This window comes from Nansenia antarctica, assembly GCF_963989245.1.
Source record: "Nansenia antarctica genome assembly, chromosome: 2".
In the NCBI taxonomy this organism is placed as follows: domain Eukaryota; kingdom Metazoa; phylum Chordata; class Actinopteri; order Argentiniformes; family Microstomatidae; genus Nansenia; species Nansenia antarctica.
Window position 1 is genome coordinate 80051385 of NC_137675.1, and position 18142 is coordinate 80069526.

The 18142-nt window shown below is 45.1% G+C and overlaps 2 protein-coding genes across 2 annotated transcripts in view; both read left to right on the top strand.

Annotated features, from left to right (window-relative positions):
* The window catches only part of LOC308150703 (carnitine O-palmitoyltransferase 1, liver isoform-like), a gene marked incomplete at both ends in the record, with an annotated part of 21432 nt that extends 12707 nt beyond the window's left edge, over positions 1 to 8725 (top strand). The window contains 9 exons of the mRNA XM_080523507.1: positions 1170 to 1358; positions 1874 to 1979; positions 2898 to 3014; positions 4925 to 5089; positions 5633 to 5761; positions 6628 to 6783; positions 7513 to 7626; positions 7816 to 7908; positions 8591 to 8725. Of these exons, the coding sequence (XP_080379633.1) occupies positions 1170 to 1358; positions 1874 to 1979; positions 2898 to 3014; positions 4925 to 5089; positions 5633 to 5761; positions 6628 to 6783; positions 7513 to 7626; positions 7816 to 7908; positions 8591 to 8725 (1204 nt within the window). The remainder of the gene's footprint in view (positions 1 to 1169; positions 1359 to 1873; positions 1980 to 2897; positions 3015 to 4924; positions 5090 to 5632; positions 5762 to 6627; positions 6784 to 7512; positions 7627 to 7815; positions 7909 to 8590) is intronic.
* Positions 8726 to 13786: 5061 nt separating this feature from the next.
* LOC308150704 (26S proteasome non-ATPase regulatory subunit 11A-like) overlaps positions 13787 to 18142 on the top strand; it is a gene marked incomplete at both ends in the record, with an annotated part of 15660 nt that continues 11304 nt past the window's right edge. Inside the window, one exon of the mRNA XM_080523508.1 lies at positions 13787 to 13811. Within this exon, the coding sequence (XP_080379634.1) occupies positions 13787 to 13811 (25 nt within the window). The remainder of the gene's footprint in view (positions 13812 to 18142) is intronic.

Genomic DNA, 18142 nt, shown 5'->3' on the forward strand with positions numbered 1-18142 from the left:
TTGTAAAGCGCTTTGGAATAAGGCGCTATATATAAGTCAGTCCATTTTCCATTGCCTCTTCCTCAGCCCCAGGGCCAATGACTATTTATCCCCAAGCACACCCCACGTACACAGACTACCTAACCTTAAGCACACTCGATTTGTCACTTGTCCTAATTGTCTCACTTATCTGTTATAACTATTTATCTTGTTGCTGCAATGTCGAGGAACTGAAGCCAATACATTTGAAACTTTGTGGCTCGAAAGAAGTCGTAAAAATCAAGATGAAAAGTAATTCATAACAGTTGGTCCTAGTGTGTGTAAGATGCCTGATATCACTCTCCCACTAAATTACAGTTATTCATAACTGAGCTTTTAGTGATGTGTACATAACTGAGCGTTTAGTCAGAGTGTTGAGTCTGTATGTGGGAGTTAAATAACGCACTGTGTAGCCGAGCACACATTCTATGTAGATAGCGCTATTGTAACGTCACACACGCCTACACACACATTGTTTTGGGGGTGGAGGCGGGTGCGTGTGGACTCTGTCTCTATAGTGTCTCTGCCAGGACCAAAAAAACCACTTCTCTCCAAACCAGTTTGAATGACTGTTCCATCAGAGCATGTCTGTGAGACTGTCCAACATGTTCATAACTGTCTTAGAACCACTGTTGCCCAACACTTCCTGCAGCTCTCGTTGATTAAGCGGTGCATTCTAGCCAATTCGTAATTAGCTACAGACAGTATGTAACGTTAGAATTATAAGGTTCTATCTCCATTTTTGTCAAAATGTAGTTTTTTTTTTTTTTTTTTACATAATCTGATCCATTAGGTGTTTATTAATGCCTGTGTGGTGTTATTTTTGAGTTAGTAATTCATAAAATTCAAAGGTTCCGTCTCACAAAAACTAATGGAATGTAAAAACGTTGACGCTCAATATCTCTGAACTACCCTAAACGGAGATAGAACCTTATAAGTATAAGAGTATGTAACAGCAAAAACCACAACCATTTAGCACAGTCTCAAGTTATGTTATTGATTTCTTCACCTGTTAGTGGTGTACAGGAGGTTATCCTTCACCTGTTAGTGGTGTACAGGAGGTTATCCTGATGAGGAATGTGAGTGTGAGTCACTTTCACTATCTAACTACCTCTGATGTTTTATCCCAATTATTATTATTTTTTACCCAGGGTGCCGTGGTCTCACATAAGGAAGCAGCATTTCAGCTCAGGCATCAACAAGCGCTCGCTGGATTGCATCGAGAGGGCGGCGTTTTTCGTAACCCTGGACGACGAGGAGCAAGGCATGATGGGAGAGGACCCGGTGGGAAACCTCGACCGCTACGCCAAGTCCCTCCTCCACGGAAAATGCTATGACAGGTGTGTGTGTGTGTGCGTGGGTGCGTGCGTGTGTGCGTGCGTGCGCGATATATCTTGTTCTTTCCCTTCGTTCTGTTTTGTACTCTACTGTACACACACACACACACACACACACACACACATGCAGAAAAACACATACATGATTCTTTTGTGCAAAAGTTTTTCCCTCTTTATGCTGGGATGGCATAATGAATTATAATTTTGTGCTCTCACCCCCCCCCCCTCTCTCTCTCTCTCTCTCTCTCTCTCTCTCTCTCTCTCTCTCTCTCTCTTTCTCTCTTTCTCTCTCTTTCTCTCTTTCTCTCTGTCTCTCTCTCTCTCTGTCACTCCCTCTCTCTGTCTCTCTCTCTCTCTCTCTCTCTCTCTCTCCCTCCCTCTCTCCCTCTCTCTCTCTGTCTCTCCCTCTCTCTGTCTCTCTCTGTCTCTCTCTCTCTCTGTCTCTCTCTCTCTCTGTCTCTCTCTGTCTCTCTCTCTCTCTCTCTCTGTCCTCTCTCTCTCTCTCTCTCCCTCCGTAGGTGGTTTGATAAGTCCTTCTCCATCGTGGTCTATAAGAATGGGAAGAATGGGCTGAACGCAGAACACTCCTGGGCCGATGCCCCGACAGTGGCCCACCTGTGGGAGGTGTGTGTGTGTGTGTGTGTGTGTGTGTGTCTGGATTTAATAATTTGTATTGTGTTAATAATTACATAGCGTGTTTGAATTTGAACCTTGACCGACATTGAGTAAAATCCCCCAACGTTCAAGCTTTCAGGAAGTCAGAAGTCAGATTGTCTGTGTCTGTGTCTTTGTCTGTGTGTCTGTGTGTCTGTGTGTGTATGTGTGTGTGTGTCTGTGTGTGTGTCTTTGTCTGTGTGTGTGTGTGTCTGTGTGTGTGTCTTTGTCTGTGTCTGTGTGTGTGTGTGTCTGTCTGTGTCTGTGTGTGTGTGTGTGTGTCTGTGTGTGTGTCTTTGTCTGTGTCTGTGTGTGTGTCTGTCTGTGTCTGTGTGTGTGTGTGTGTGTGTGTGTCTGTGTCTGTGTCTGTGTGTGTCTGTGTTTGGACAGGTTCATTGTTTGAAACCATTCCTCATTCCATTCCATTGCATTACTATGAACCCGTCCTCCGATTTCTACCTCCGCCAGCCTCCCCCAGGGGAGTTCCTTTCTTAAAGGAGGTTGGCTATAGTTAGCATACGGAAGGAAACCCCACCTAACTTCTGTGTTCGGTCCCCTATGTACACACACACACACACACACACACACACACACACACACACACACACTCCAAGCACCTTCATTGTCCTCACTGTGTGGTTTCCAACTCTCATTATATAGGAGTGTGTTTGTGTGTGTCTGTATGTGTGTGTGTTTGTTTGTGTCTGTATGTGTGTGTGCGTGTTTGTGTGTGTCTGTGTGTCTGTGTGTGAGTGTGTGAGTGTGTGTGTGTGTGTGTGTGTCTGTGTCTGTGCATCTGTGTCTGTGTGTGTCTCTGTGTGTGCGTGCGTGCGTGTGTGTGTGTGCATGTGCGTCTAATGCCCTAATGCCTGCTGTCTGTCCTCTCAGTTCACCCTGGCCACAGACGCCTTCCAGCTGGGCTACACGGAGGACGGACACTGTAAAGGAGAGGTGGACAGATCGCAGCCCCACCCTCAAAGACTCACCTGGGACATCCCACAGGAGGTGAGCGTGTGTCTGTGTGTCTGTGTGTCTGTTGTGTGTGTGTGTGTGTGTGTGTGTGTGTCTGTTGTGGTGGAAATCTAGGGTTACCACCTTCCGTCTTTGGTGAGACACTGCACAAATAAGCACATACACAATATACAGTGCATTCGGAAAGTATTCATACCTTTATTTTTGTGATGGTGACGTCATACAAAATTGTATGAATGCCCTCGAGAAACATTACACTGTGTGTGTGTGTGTGTGTGTGTCCATGTTTCCCCTACCCTAGTCTACAAGCTCTGTGTGTGTCGGTCTGTGCTTGAATGTGCGCTGTACTTGCGTAGTCTATTTTAGAGAGAGCTAGAGGTGACGATGGTTTTTCTGTGTGGGCGGAAACGCTTTCTCCACCACCTTCAGAACTTAGAGAGGCCCCTCTTGACCTTTTTCCCCTATCCTCAGATATTAGTGTAGGTGTGTGTGTGTGTGTGTGTGTGTGTGTGTGTATATATATGCTGGCGTCGCATATTTTAGAGAGAAACACAGCAATGGTTTGACTGTGTGGGTAGAAACACTTTTTCCACCACCCTCAGAACAGAAGAACAGAGTCTCTTCTGTGCGTGCTTGTCAATTCCTATTTTCATTTGGTTTCCATGTCTCTATCGCTCAACTTCGCTGTCTCAGTTGCTGCTGCTTGATGTGGACTTCCGTTTTCACTGCTCTGAATGTAGCAGGACAACGTTAGCCAACCAGGCAGGGGAAATCCCTCCGCCTCCCCCAGGGCAGAGTTCACCTCCCCTGGGCTAAAACACGGCCACAGGAGCCTGTAGGAACCAGGGGAGTTTCGACCTCTGGAAAGCACCTCAGGCTGTTGCTCACACTGGCTCACACGCCTGCATCTGCTTACTCATGCACTAAGTATTAAGAAGGTGAAAGTCCCCAAATATCCCCCGGGAGAGGGAGAGAGAGGGGGAGAGAGAGAGAGGGGGAGAGAGAGAGAGGGGGAGAGAGAGGGGGAGAAAGGGGGGGAGAGAGAGATGGAGAAAGGGGGGGAGAGAGAGAGAGAGAGAGGGGGAGACAGAGAGAGGGGGAGAGAGAGAGAGGGGGAGAGAGAGGGGGAGAAAGGGGGGGAGAGAGAGAGAGAGGGGGAGAGAGAGAGAGAGGGGGAGAGAGAGAGACTCCCCTTTGCTTTTCTTTCCTCCTATTCTCTCTCTCCATTCCTCCTGCACCAACCTGTCCTACTACAAGGAAGTGAATGTTGACATGACACCCTACCGTAAACCATGCAGCAACCCACATACACTGTACAACGGTGGTTTAGCGAGGCAGGTTCAAACCAGGCTCTCACTCTGTCCAGTACTAGGCTTAATCTGTGCCTGTGAAACAGGGTTCGGTTCCCGCCGGGACTATATACACTGAAAAATGTATGCACTCAAGAGTTCAACAGAACGAGTGTTGTAGTTAGTGTTCTATAGTCTGGTTTCATGTACACAGATTAAGACTAATCCTAGACTGAAAAGCTTCCTCAATGGAGATTCTCCATTGCAAGTGTGATTTAAGGTGTTGTTAGAGTTCTAAGAGTTCTAAGTGTTTGTTAGAGTTCTAAGGGTTCTAAGTGTTGTAAGTGATGTAAAAGTTCTAAGTGTAGTTAGAGTTCTAAGAGTTTTAAGTGATGTACGAGTTCTAAGTGTTGTAAGTGATGTAAAAGTTCTAAGTGATGTAAGAGTTCTAAGTGTCCTAAGTGAGAGTGCTGTCGTCGTCCTGGAACGTGTGGAACGTGTGGACAGGTCAGGTGGTCTACCTGTGATCACAACTCTCTGTGACGTCTCCCTGTCTGTCACCTGTGTTTCCTCACTTAAAAATGTAGCTGCTTTGACATAACTCTCCCCACCCCCTCCCCCCTCCCCTCCCCCCTCCCCCTCCCCCACCCCCAGGTCCAGGAGCAGACGGCCAGCTCCCTGGTGGTGGCCCAGGCCCTGGCTGATGACGTGGACTGTCACGTGTTCCCCTTCAGGGACTTTGGTAAAGGCAAGATCAAGAAGCTGAAGATCAGCCCCGACGCCTTCATTCAGCTGGCCCTGCAGCTGGCCTACTACAGGGTGAGTACACACACACACACACACACACACACACGTCACATCTGGATGTTGTGGGAACTCCCTGAGAAACCCACCAAAGAAAAACAGGAAACAGGACATTACATCATTAAATGATAACCCCCTAACGACATACGCAATCTCTAAACACATACAATTTAGACTCATAAACTCATAAAAGTATCAAGTATTTACACTCTGCCTTTCTTTGTCCCTCTCTCTCCTTCCTTTCTCTCTCACCCTCCCTCTCTCTTCTCTCTTCTCTCTCTCTCCCACCCCCATTCCCCCCTGTCTCTTTCTCTCTCTCCACCCCCCACTCCCCCCTCCCTCTCCCTCTCCTTCCCCTTCCCCTCCATCTCTCAACCTCCCTCTCTCTCTCCCCCTCCCTCCCACACCATTTCTCTCACCCTCCCTCTCTCTTCTCTTCTCTCTCTCCTCCCTCCTCCCTCCCCCTCTCACCCTCCCTCTCTGTTCTCTTCTCTCTCTCTCTCTCCCTCCCTCCTCTCTCCCCCTCCCCCTCTCCCCCCCCCCCCTCTCTCCCTCTAGGACAGGGGTATGTTCTGTCTCACCTACGAGGCGTCCATGACGCGTCTGTTCAGAGAAGGGAGGACGGAGACGGTGCGGTCCTGCTCTAATGAGAGCTCTGCCTTCGTCAAGGCCATGGAGAACGGAGAGGTTGGGAGCACATACACACACACACACACACACACACCACGCCGTCCATACATACACACACACCACGCCATACATACACACACCACGCCATACATACACACACACACACCACACCATACATACACACACCACACCATACATACATACACACACACACACCACACCATACATACACACACACACACACACCATGCCATACATACACACACACACACACCACACCATACATACACACACACCACGCCATACATACACACACCACGGCATACATACACACACACACACACACACACACCACGCCATACATACACACACACACACACACACCACACCATACATACACACACACACACACACCACGCCATACATACACACACACACACACACCACACCATACATACACACACACCACGCCATACATACACACACCACGGCATACATACACACACACACACACACACACACCACGCCATACATACACACACACACACACACACACACACCACACCATACATACACACACACACACACACACACACACACATCACTCCATGCCACACACACATCCTATACATACACACACACACACACTCACACCACGTGTCACACACCACACACACACACATACAACACCGCACATGTCACCTCTGCTTTTTATTCCATTAAATCTTCTTTCATATCTTTTTATTGACTTATTTGGGGAAAACAGGATAAGACAGGCAAAACGTTTTTTTTTGACGATTTGGAATTCTACTCAATTTAGACTAGTAACAGTTGTCATCTATAATCACCTCTTCTAAACGCCTGGCCGTAGGAAACCCTATTTTACTGTCTGTTTCACTGACTGTTTTAACAACCTCTCACAGGAGGTGGAGCACTGCAGGCGGCTGTTCCGATTGGCCGCCGAGAGGCATCAGAACCTCTACCGATTGGCCATGACGGGATCGGGCATTGACAGGCACCTGTTCTGCCTCTACGTGGTCTCCAAATACCTGGGGGTGGAGTCTCCATTTCTGAAAGAGGTATGTGTGTCAGCAGACTCAAGTCAGGTGTGTAGTGACAGGTGTGTAGTGACAGGTGTGTAGTGACAGGCGTGCAGTGACAGGCGTGCAGTGACAGGCGTGCAGTGACAGGTGTGTAGTGACAGGTGTGTAGTGACAGGTGTGTAGTGACAGGTGTGTAGTGACAGGCGTGCAGTGACAGGCGTGCAGTGACAGGTGTGTAGTGACAGGCGTGCAGTGACAGGTGACAGGTGTCTAGTGACAGGTGTGTAGTGACAGGTGTGCAGTGACAGGTGTCTAGTGACAGGTGTCTAGTGACAGGTGTGTAGTGACAGATGTGTAGTGACAGGTGTGTAGTGACAGGTGTGTAGTGACAGGTGTGTAGTGACAGGTGTGCAGTGACAGGTGTGCAGTGACAGGTGACAGGTGTGCAGTGACAGGTGTGTAGTGACAGGTGTGTAGTGACAGGTGTGTAGTGACAGCTGACAGGTGTCTAGTGACAGGTGTGTAGTGACAGGTGTCTAGTGACAGGTGTGCAGTGACAGATGTGTAGTGACAGGTGACAGGTGTGCAGTGACAGATGTGTAGTGACAGGTGTCTAGTGACAGGTGTACAGTGACAGGTGTGCAGTGACAGGTGACAGGTGTGCAGTGACAGATGTGTAGTGACAGGTGTCTAGTGACAGGTGTGTAGTGACAGGTGTGCAGTGACAGGTGTGCAGTGACTAACCTCCTCCCTCCCCTGTCTCAGGTGCTGTCGGAACCCTGGCGTCTCTCCACCAGTCAGACTCCCGTCCAGCAGCTGGAGCTGTTTGACCTGAAGAACCACCCAGAGTTCATCTCCCTGGGGGGCGGCTTCGGCCCTGTGAGTACTCTACCTGATGATTAACCCCCCCCACACACACACACACACACACACACACACACACACACACACACACACACACACACACACAGACACAGACACACAGACACACACACACATACACACACACACACACACACACACACACACACACAGCTGACCTCATCTCTCTCTGTTATGCGTGTGCAGGTGGCTGATGACGGTTACGGAGTGTCCTACATCATCGTGGGAGAGGACATGATCAACTTCCACGTGTCCTGCAAACACTCCTTCTCTGACACGGTTAGTTGGCTACAAACACTTAAGAGTTTAAGCAGGGTGCTTAGTCACATTCCCACCCAGTGCATTATTGTTAAAGTGGTAATGCCCATGTTTGGGACACCAATGGTAATGCATTTTGGGGGAGATTGTTACACAGAGACATGAGAGAACAGACAAAACTTTTGTAGTAAACTGCTGAGTCACTAACACACTCTGTTAAAGATATTTGTTTTTGTTGTTGTTTTGAGGTCTTTGAAAATGACAATGAAGTGCTTGAAAATGTCCTTAAAAGTCCTCGAATCTGCCTTTCCAATGTCTCTTATGAACCCTGAGTTGGATACACACCAGGGGAGGCTAGTGGAGGTAGAAATCAGATGACGGGCTCATTGTAATGCATGGAGTGGTACGAGGAAGTAAAATGTTTTTTTATACAGTTCCCTGTGTAAGTAATGGGAATAATTAGTAGCTGTTTGATTTCAAATCCAAACTGTTGGAGTGTAGAGCCAAAAGAACAAGAAATGCTTCACTGTCCCATAACTTACTTACTGTATTTAATTTACTTTCAATGAAAGGGGCAATTTTGGGATCGGTACAGTAAACCCATGTTACTATTACTAACATTGTACTATTCTCTCTGTCTCCCTCTCCCTCTACCTGTATCTCTCTCTCTCTCTCTACCCCCCCCCCCCCTCCCATCTCTCAGGATTCCCACAGGTTTGGCGTTCAGATCAGCAGGGCTTTCGTGGACCTCCTGTCCCTGCTCTCCTCAGACTCCAAAGGTGCCCCTGCAGCCCCCCAGGCCACAGCCGAGCCTCCCCAGGCCAAGAAACACCTCTGAACACTTACAGCATGGGACCATGGCGATGGGGCAGGAGGGAGGGGATGGGGCTGGGGGGAGGTGGGGAGGGGGATGGGGCGCGGAGGGGATGTTATTAAACGCTGTCATGTTGGGCCTATGAAAGAGATTTAGGAGGATAGACCTCTTGAAACGCTCCCTGCACTGTTAGAGTGAAGGAAGGATGGAGAGAGAGACAGAGACAGAGACAGAGAGAGAGAGAAGGGTATAAAGAGAGATGGCGAAGAAGTGCCATACTGAAGAAGGGAGGAAACGGCCCCTAAAGAGGGGAGGAAGTGGCAGAGAGGGACGGAGGAATGAGGAAGCAAGGGATGAATCTCTATGAAAGTGAAAGGGTTAGTCATCTTTAACACTGGAGAGAACATGATAAACGTCAAAGACAGGAAAAGGATGTACCTGTTTTCTGTTTTTGTCTTTTTGAATCCATTATTAATTCTTAATACTTTTTATTTTCAATGTTATTTTAATTGTAGCATTCTGAGTCATCTTGAATGTTGACAATTGTTGGAGAGAGCAGAGAGTCAGGCTCTCTTCTGACTGTAAAGTTCTCACGTTGACCTCCTGATACTTTGAGAAAGACCGGGTCACAACCCTGGTTCCTGTCACATGTTACCTGCTGTTCTAATACACAATGTACAGTATTGCAGGTCATTCAACCCAGGGGTCAGACACAATGAGCAGCTAAATCAGCGTACTATGTTTGGATGATTTCTCCATTCTTTTATTAATTTATATAATATCTGGAACTTATTTTTTTATCCAAGTCATATTTAATTTACTTTCAATTAAAAGGGCAATCTGGGATAAGTACAGTACATCTATTTTTTTTATTTATTAATTAATTAATTATATACAGTATATATATATAATTAATAAAATAAAATAATTGATGTACTGTACTATATATACTATATATACATAATATGTATAGCCATTGATTTTTGAAGACTAGAAATGCCTCATGAGCTTAGTTCAACTGCCTTACCCGATCAGAAACCGAAATATAAGCTTGTTTTACTCCCGTGTTTGTAAACAATGCAATTATAAACAAACACTGTATAACTTCATGGTTAAGACTAGCATTATGATCTCACAGACTGATATTCAGGACAGTGAATTGAGTCTAGTTTTAACCACAGTTCTGTGGCTCTTCTTGTGGGAAAAGACAACTTGTGATGTAACTAGATTATCTTAGAGCCAATAATCTGCACATATCTGCACAGAATGTGTGTACCTGGTACCTACACACTCAGTGAACCATATTCTGCTTCCAGACTCGCTCCAGAAATGCAGTCATCCTTCTTTGACATCATGCTTGAGATGTTCACTTCAGCTGAACCACTAAGCACACCCGACTGCCTAGCAAACCCATATTGAATCTACACATTTGTTACAATTAGCTTATGATTAGGGGTTCAATGAATACATGAATTTGGTTATGGTTAGGGTTATTCTTAGGGTCAGTTTGATGTTTTGACCTTGTCGGAATGTTAATGGGATGTTGGTCTGGTCAGGAAGGTCCTTTTAGTCTCTCCCGACTGACACTCAAAACCTTAGCGGTTGGGTTGCCATGGGAACCCCTCAGATGGAATGTAATACTGTCCATGTTTACGTTTGTTTACTGCATATAGGACGCTTTATACCTTACTATTGAAGATCATTGTCAGCTATTTGCATATCAAGATTATTGTGTTTATTTGTAAATGTGACTGTGAAATGCCTTTATTAACTAACGGTGATGGTTGTATGAATTAAATACTGTCATGGCCACGGTGTTGTTGTTGTTGTTGTTGTTGTTGTGTTGTTGTTGACTTCTGTATATGCCAGTTGCCTTTTTACCATAAGGGACTGGATAAGTAAACTAATCTGTACTCATTTCCACCGTGGGACTTAACCAGGGGAGGCTGGTAGTGGTAGAGGCCGGAGGACAGGCTCCAATGAGAGGCCTCATTAAATCCCATGCAGGACAACAAGCCTGTGACCGATGCACATCTCAAACGCCAAGTGGATCAGGGTGGTGTTGAATCACATACTCACATTGGTAGGAGCCGGTTTCAGGAGTTCAGTCGGCTGCCTGTTGGGGTCAAAGGTCACACAGACTTGGTCTGGTACACAGGATCATCCAGGGGCAGCTCCCATAGATGTTTGTCTGACTACTTTTCACATGTTCGAGACACAACCACAACACTAGAGCAGGAATAGCTAACGTTTGCTTATATATTCAGAAGCCTGACAGGGGTAGGTACTTTATATAGGAGCCTCTGAGTGAAATCTGTCTATCAAAACTACAGTATTCCCCCTTTGTGTAGCTTTAAAAGAAGATATATTTAAAAAATATATATATATTTTTATATATATATATATATATATATATATATATATATATATATGAGTGGGACTGCCCCACTCGGGAAAAAAATACAAGTTAGTCTGTACTGTACAAGTTAGCCACAAGTTGGAACCGCCGCCAACCGTGGGCAGACTGTCCTTCATATCGGTCCATCCAGTGGTGTAGTCTACGTGATACGCAGGACTACACCGTATACCCACTAGGAAAGGCCAAGGATTTCCGTATACCCACTTAAAAATGTGCGAGGATACGTAACAGCGTTTTGTGACAGAATTAAAATGATTAAAATTATTTTATAATCAAAACTAACATATTTATTTACTGATATGCATTGGACTCTCCCTTAAATGGCTGAATACACTGTGTAGTGCCCTGCGAGGGGTATAACCACAATATAGGCCTATTCTAATAGCAGGATTGGAACACAGCCATAACCTTTCACTCGTCTCGTTCACAAAGCCCAAAGTGAAGTGTGACCCAGTCCCATCGGTCCGTGTTCTCTGAGCTCCAACAGTGGATCTCCGCCCACCTTCTTCCGCTCGATGCAAATGTTTGTCACTGAAGATTTCATCAACATAAAAGCGCACACGTTAAACTTGTTTAAGCATTTAGAAATTCCAAATAAATGGATAAAGCAACGACACATTATAATTGGTTGGGTTTGTTTTGGACAAATCATGCCCCTCAGCTCAAGAGACCGGTCACGTGTCTTTGTGATGTCATACTGTATTATAATATTATTTTTAAAATTATCTTTATTACATTCTATTAATGTTTTATTCATATTTGATCAGTTCTCTTTTACCCTTCTAATTCCTACTTAGTTCCATAACTGCTTATGTTACCAGTGAAGACAAGAGCAGGTGATCTCCAATTGATGCGGGTTTTATTGTGTGGCTCTGTGCGTACAGACAGACACGCAAAATGAGAGAAAATCATTCCCCTTAGGGAGGGGGGAGGGAGGGTGAGGAAGGCCCCCTCCGTCCACTCTCCCCTCCATAAGGGATGAATGATTAAAGTAACACCGGCTCCTCCGGCCTCCCCTACCGGCTCAGTCTTACCGCCTCCTCCGGCCTCCCCTCCTCCTCCACCAGCTAACACTGGTGCGCCGGCGGCGACGGACGGGGCGGGAGGTTCTGCGACCTGGTCTGCGGGCCATGATGGTGGTAAGGGGAGTGTCTGAACAACGGAGAACCTCCGCTATTTATGGCGTTTTCGCCCCGTGACGTCACGCTCATCACTGTGACGCAATCGGCCCGTTTTATCAAAACCACTTTGATGTCTGTCACAACAGAGTTGATGGGTTGTTGCTGGGGTTTCACATTTGGGTATTTTCTCCCGACAAATATTTAAACAAATACAAATAAAAATATGTTTAAGTTGAAATAGGGTGATATTCTGGGCCAGATACTAACTAGTTGTGATATTACGTGGTCTGGCCGTTATCGGGCTGGTCCGAATTCGTCCAGGTCCGTCGGTGCTTGCTGGGGTATACCTATATATAATATAAACATAATAATCATCTCAATGTATAATATGTGTTTTTAAGGGTTCGTAATATCAAAATTAACCTTGCTGTACTGTATAGCGGACACATAATGGACTGTACTCAATATATAACAGATTCGATTAGATTAGATTCACTTTATTGTCATTACATAGTAGGCTACAAGAAAATGCAACAAAATTATTGTGTGTCTAACCAGAAGTGCAAAAATAGCAATTATATTGCAGTGATAAGTAGCAGTATTTACAGCAGTATTTATCTATACAGTTAAGTGCAAATGGTAGCGTGATGTGCAATGACATACAATGGTGACTGGATGTATATGTGCAGTGGTATATATACATTGAGATTATATACAATGTGCAATTTTACAGGCTATGATAAATATGTTGTATATAGTGAAGTATACAAAAATACAAAAATACAGGGTGTGGGCTATGATACACAACTTATTGTGAGAGTCACCTTAAACCAGTGGTGTAGTCTACGTGATACGCAGGACTACACCGTATACCCACTAGGAAAGGCCAAGGATTTCCGTATACCCACTTAAAAATGTGCGAGGATACGTAACAGCGTTTTGTGACAGAACTTTCACACTTTCATTCATAAAATTCACCATGTCTGTGTTACGAAGCACTTGACTTTTGGACCATTGGGACTGACTATAGCGTTATACACCATCAACGGGGGGAAATGCGACATGAAATATGTCAAAATGCAGCACTATCATGCACAGATCAACCTTATAACCTTGTAATGTTATGTTTTGTAATGTTAGATATATAACGTTAGACAGGGAGCGCAGATTTATTTTTATGGCGTTCCAAAATGAACGATATGAGGCTGGGAGGGAAAAATCACAATTATTATTATACCCACTAGAAAAAACTAGACTACCACTGGGTCCATCCTCCACACCTTTCAAACGGCTTTCACGCAGGCGTCAAAAGCACCCGGCTTTTACAAACGACAGTTGGCTCGGCTACATTTTATTCCGATCAAAAGCTTCCTCATGTGTGGTTTCTGATCTCATTAGTGGCCCACTGGTAGTGGGAGGTAGGGAGGATCGAGCTGTCGGCCAAAAAGGCACAATTCGTTTTTTTTTTTCCCGTTCCAGGTAGACAGCCTCCAACGGACCGGCAGGAGCACATGTCCTACAAAAACGAAACTGAAGTTGTCCAAAATGTGCGCTGATCTGGAGACACAAGGTAAGGCTGCTGCTGTGTGAGTATGCAGATTGTTACATTATCAATGAAGGTTAGCATCTCATCGACGCGACCATGCACGAATTATAGGAGACTTCGTCTATGCAAATTACTTTATATAGTTTATTAACAAGTAAGTCGTACGTGCGTAGTCTTATTAACCGTCTTGTGTACGCTGATGATTTAGTCGTCCTGTCTCCTAATAATGCTTATTATAGAATCTGCTCAAGTGATGGTGTGCAGTAGGGCATTCAATTGAACTCTACAAAGAGAGTTGTCGTGATCGCTAAAACCCAAGGAGGATCAGAACAGAAGCAAGATGTTCCTGCCTTCTTTATGGCAGACCAAGCGCTAAATGTGGTGAACAAAGTCAGAGATTTGGGTCACATCATCAGGAATGATCTATGTGATGATGACGATGTGCAGCACCAGTGTTGTAAACGGTATGCACAAGCCAATAATGCTGGCACGCAAATGTAATAGATGATAAAACAGCCCTTTTTAAGAGCCTATTGTACTCCACTCTATACAGCCCACTTGTGGTGCAGCTAATAGTAGGCTAAAGCAACAATTAAAACGCTTCAGATGGCATTTAATGATGCATTCAGAATCTTGCTCAAGCTCCAAAGATGGACAAATGCAAGTCATATGTTTGTGACATATGCAAAGTAAGTAAATGTTCCCACCTTTCATGCTGTATTGAGGAATTTTATCTACAAACTTACACTTAGGCTAAACTGAGCCCACACAAAGTGACACAAGGTACCGTACTCCTCTTGTTTTTGGAAACATTGGAACAAATGTCTGTATGCATTTTAATCACTGTGGGCTATATGATTATATTTGTGTTGTTGTCCTTGTATTGTATTTTCAAAGATTTTTTACATATGGAGAGAGTTTTTTTTCTGATACTATAGTATTGCAGACATATTCAACCAGACAGGACATTAGTGTACTCCAACTTTTAAGCCTAGAAAATAATATCTTGACATGCTTGAAGATCGCCGAATCCAGGATGTGCGCAAGCGTACAATCAGTCGATAATAATAGATCCATCAACAGCTTGTGAAGAGGGCTAAATGAACATGGGCACCTAACCTTAATGAAACTCAGACAGGCCGCTGAGGCAAGGCAAACGCCAACCTCGCGTTACCTCAGCGGCGTGTGAGTGTCATTCCACAGCCTGCGTGAGAGGCACTGTCCTGTCAGGGCGTCTGACGCTGACTGTGGCTGCTTGCTCTCTAGAGTCGGAGTGTCGCCTATTTTTTAATACCGTTTAAAAAAAAATAATACCGTTTCAATGTCTACATTTGTAAATATATATTTTGTGATTTCTCCCTCTCTCTCAGTTCGGTATTTTCTTGCCACGGCAACATTGACTACACAGTATACATTTCCATCTTCCTTATGTTGCGATCAAAGTCGTGTGAAATGAATGAATGAATGAATGATCTTGCTTCCTGAGCAACGACTCCAGGCGGGTGTGGCAGGGGTTCAGCACATGACAAACTTCAGAGCCAACAGGCTCACAGCCGCAGAGGACGACCCCCTGTCCACCCCAGCAACTCCATCGTAAAGTTTGCAGACGACACCACCGTGGTGGGCTGCATCTCGGGGGGGGACGAGGAGGCGTACAGGGATGAGGTAGAGCAGCTGAGCAAGCTGTGCAAGGTTAACAACCTGCTGCTGAACCAGTCAAAGACCCAGGAAATCATCGTGGACTTCAGGAGGAAAAAATCTGAGGTCCAGCCCCTGCTCATCGACGGAGAGAGCGTGGAGAGAGTCTCAACCCTCCGATTCCTGGGGGTGCACATACAGTACATACAGTACATACCTGTACATACATACCTGTACATACCTGTACATACAGCACATACAGTACATACCTGTCCTGGAAGAACAACACAGCAGCCATCATCAAGAAGGCACAACAGCGGCTCTTCTTCCTGAGAGTCCTCAGGAAGGACCACAACAAGCAGGAGATACTGGTGGCCTTCTACCGCTGCGCAGTGGAGAGCATCCTCACCTACTGCATCTGCAACTGGTTCTCCAGCTGCACAGCCGCAGAGAGAAATGCGCTACAGAGAGTCGTGAGAACAGCCCAGAAGATCACCGGCGCCCCCCTCCCCTCTCTGGAAGAGCTGTACAACACACGCTGCCTCAGGAAGGCCTCCAAGATCTCCAGAGACCCATCCCACCCTGGGTACGAACACTTTGCCCGGCTGCCCTCGAACAGGCGGTACAGGACCATGGCCGCAAGGACAAACAGACTGAAGCTTAGCTTCTACCCCAGGGCCATCCAGGCCCTGAACACAGCAAAGACCTAGGTTCTGGGCCCTGGACAGTCTGGACGGATTGATGGCAGCTGCTGGATTGAAAAATCAGGTGTAGTGCTGAGGCACAAATGTGTACATTTCAAGCCTGCAAACTGCGACACTTTAAATGAATGTGAAATAACTATATGTGCAATATGACAACCCTAGGGTACATAAGGTTGCAGAGAAATAGGAAATGTTAGAATAGGTATAGTATAGCATAGAGTACAGCACAGTGTTTTATCTGTACAGTATAGTATAGTGGATAGTGTACATAGCCTTTATTTATGTAAACCAGCTCCTTTCCCTTCTTGTTTTTTTTGTTTTTTTCTTTCCTAGCACCAGGGGAGCCACCCCTCCCAAATTTCGTTGTTTGGTACCTGTACTATAGCAATGACAATAAAGACCATTCATTCATTCATTCATTCATTCATTCATAAGATAATAAAAAACAAGAATGAGACATAAATAGACATAAATAAGGGGGATATATAAATAGGGGGATAAGTATCAAGAATGTATCAATGCTTTCCTCTCTGCGGCTGTGCAGCTATGACGTTGGCACGATTGTGAAATATTAAAACCAATAACATTCCTGTGGAAATGCTCATGCTTTGAATGATTTGTCTACTACTCTTTCTCTCATTCTCTCTCTCGCTCACACACACACACACACACACACATGCACCCTTTCTCTTTGCTTCTCTCTGTCTCCCTGTCTGTGTGCGCGTGACTGCGTTCTGCTTATAACCGTTTCACTTTTCGAATCGCTCCTTAAGGATGACAGCAGAGACTGAACCCAGAACAATTTATAATGAAGTGAAATGAAACATTATATTATTGATGGCCATTATCAAAGGCAAACCCAATGTACGAAGATAGGGCTGACTGTAGCAGCTCTGCAGTAGAGCCGTAACAAACACGAGGGCAGTAGGGATGACGCTTAAAGTCCCAAAAAAGTTCTGCCATCGTTCAGCGTCTATTAACACTTTGCACATGTATCAGTAGGCCTACTTTATTTTGGAAGGAACTGTTGGAGAAATCTGCCACCCTCTGGCCACCAAGGCAACATTTAGTTTGAAGTTCCAAACAACAACAATTTGTAATTATAATTTAATTTAATTTAATTTTTATTTCATCTTTAAAATAAAAAAATAAAAAATGTTTGAGATCTCATTCCCCAACCCTACCAATTAAACATAGTCACTTCAACCATTAGAAAGCTTGAAATGTTACATATTAGTTATTAAAGACATATGTGAGAGTGAGAGGCAGCGTGAACAGTGGCAGTTGCCTGGTGTCTGACTAGAATAGCTAATTAGTGATTATTACCCACTTGAAAAACTTGCAAACATGACATCCAGCTGTCAAGCTATTTATTTATTTTTTTACAGAATTTCCTTGTATTGTTCTTGTACTCTGCGATGACAATAATGTTGAATCTAATCTAATTTAATTTAATCTAATTATTGCACTTTTAACTCTCCTCCTACTACCCCCCCATTTCCCTCCCCTCCCTCTCTCCCTCAGTGTGCATCCTCATGTTTACCATAGCAACATGATGTGCGGGAAGACATGGAACATCTTATTCTGTCTGTTTGTGAGTTCAAAGTCCCTTAAAATCTCACTGATGTCAACGCAGAGAGCTGCCTAGCCAAGCATAGTCACAGGGCCAAATAGTATACACATCACAATCAACAGCGTTGATTAAACTAGCATAGCCTAGTTTAGCTCAGTTTAGTTTATGTTAGACTAGCCTGGTCAAATGGCCAAGTAGTAGTAGTACTAACCTCACAGTTCACAGTTAATCCCGCTAGTGAAGCGCTAACTGCATTTGCATGTTGCATGTGTTATGATGCAACAACTGTATGTGATAACCTAAGTGGTCCTCTCCTCTCCTCCTTTCCTCCACTCTCCTCTCCTCTTCTCCTTTCCTCCTTTCCTCCACTCCTCTCTCTCTCTTCTCCTCTCCTCCTTTCCTCCACTCCTCTCTCTCTCTTCTCCTCTCCTCCTTTCCTC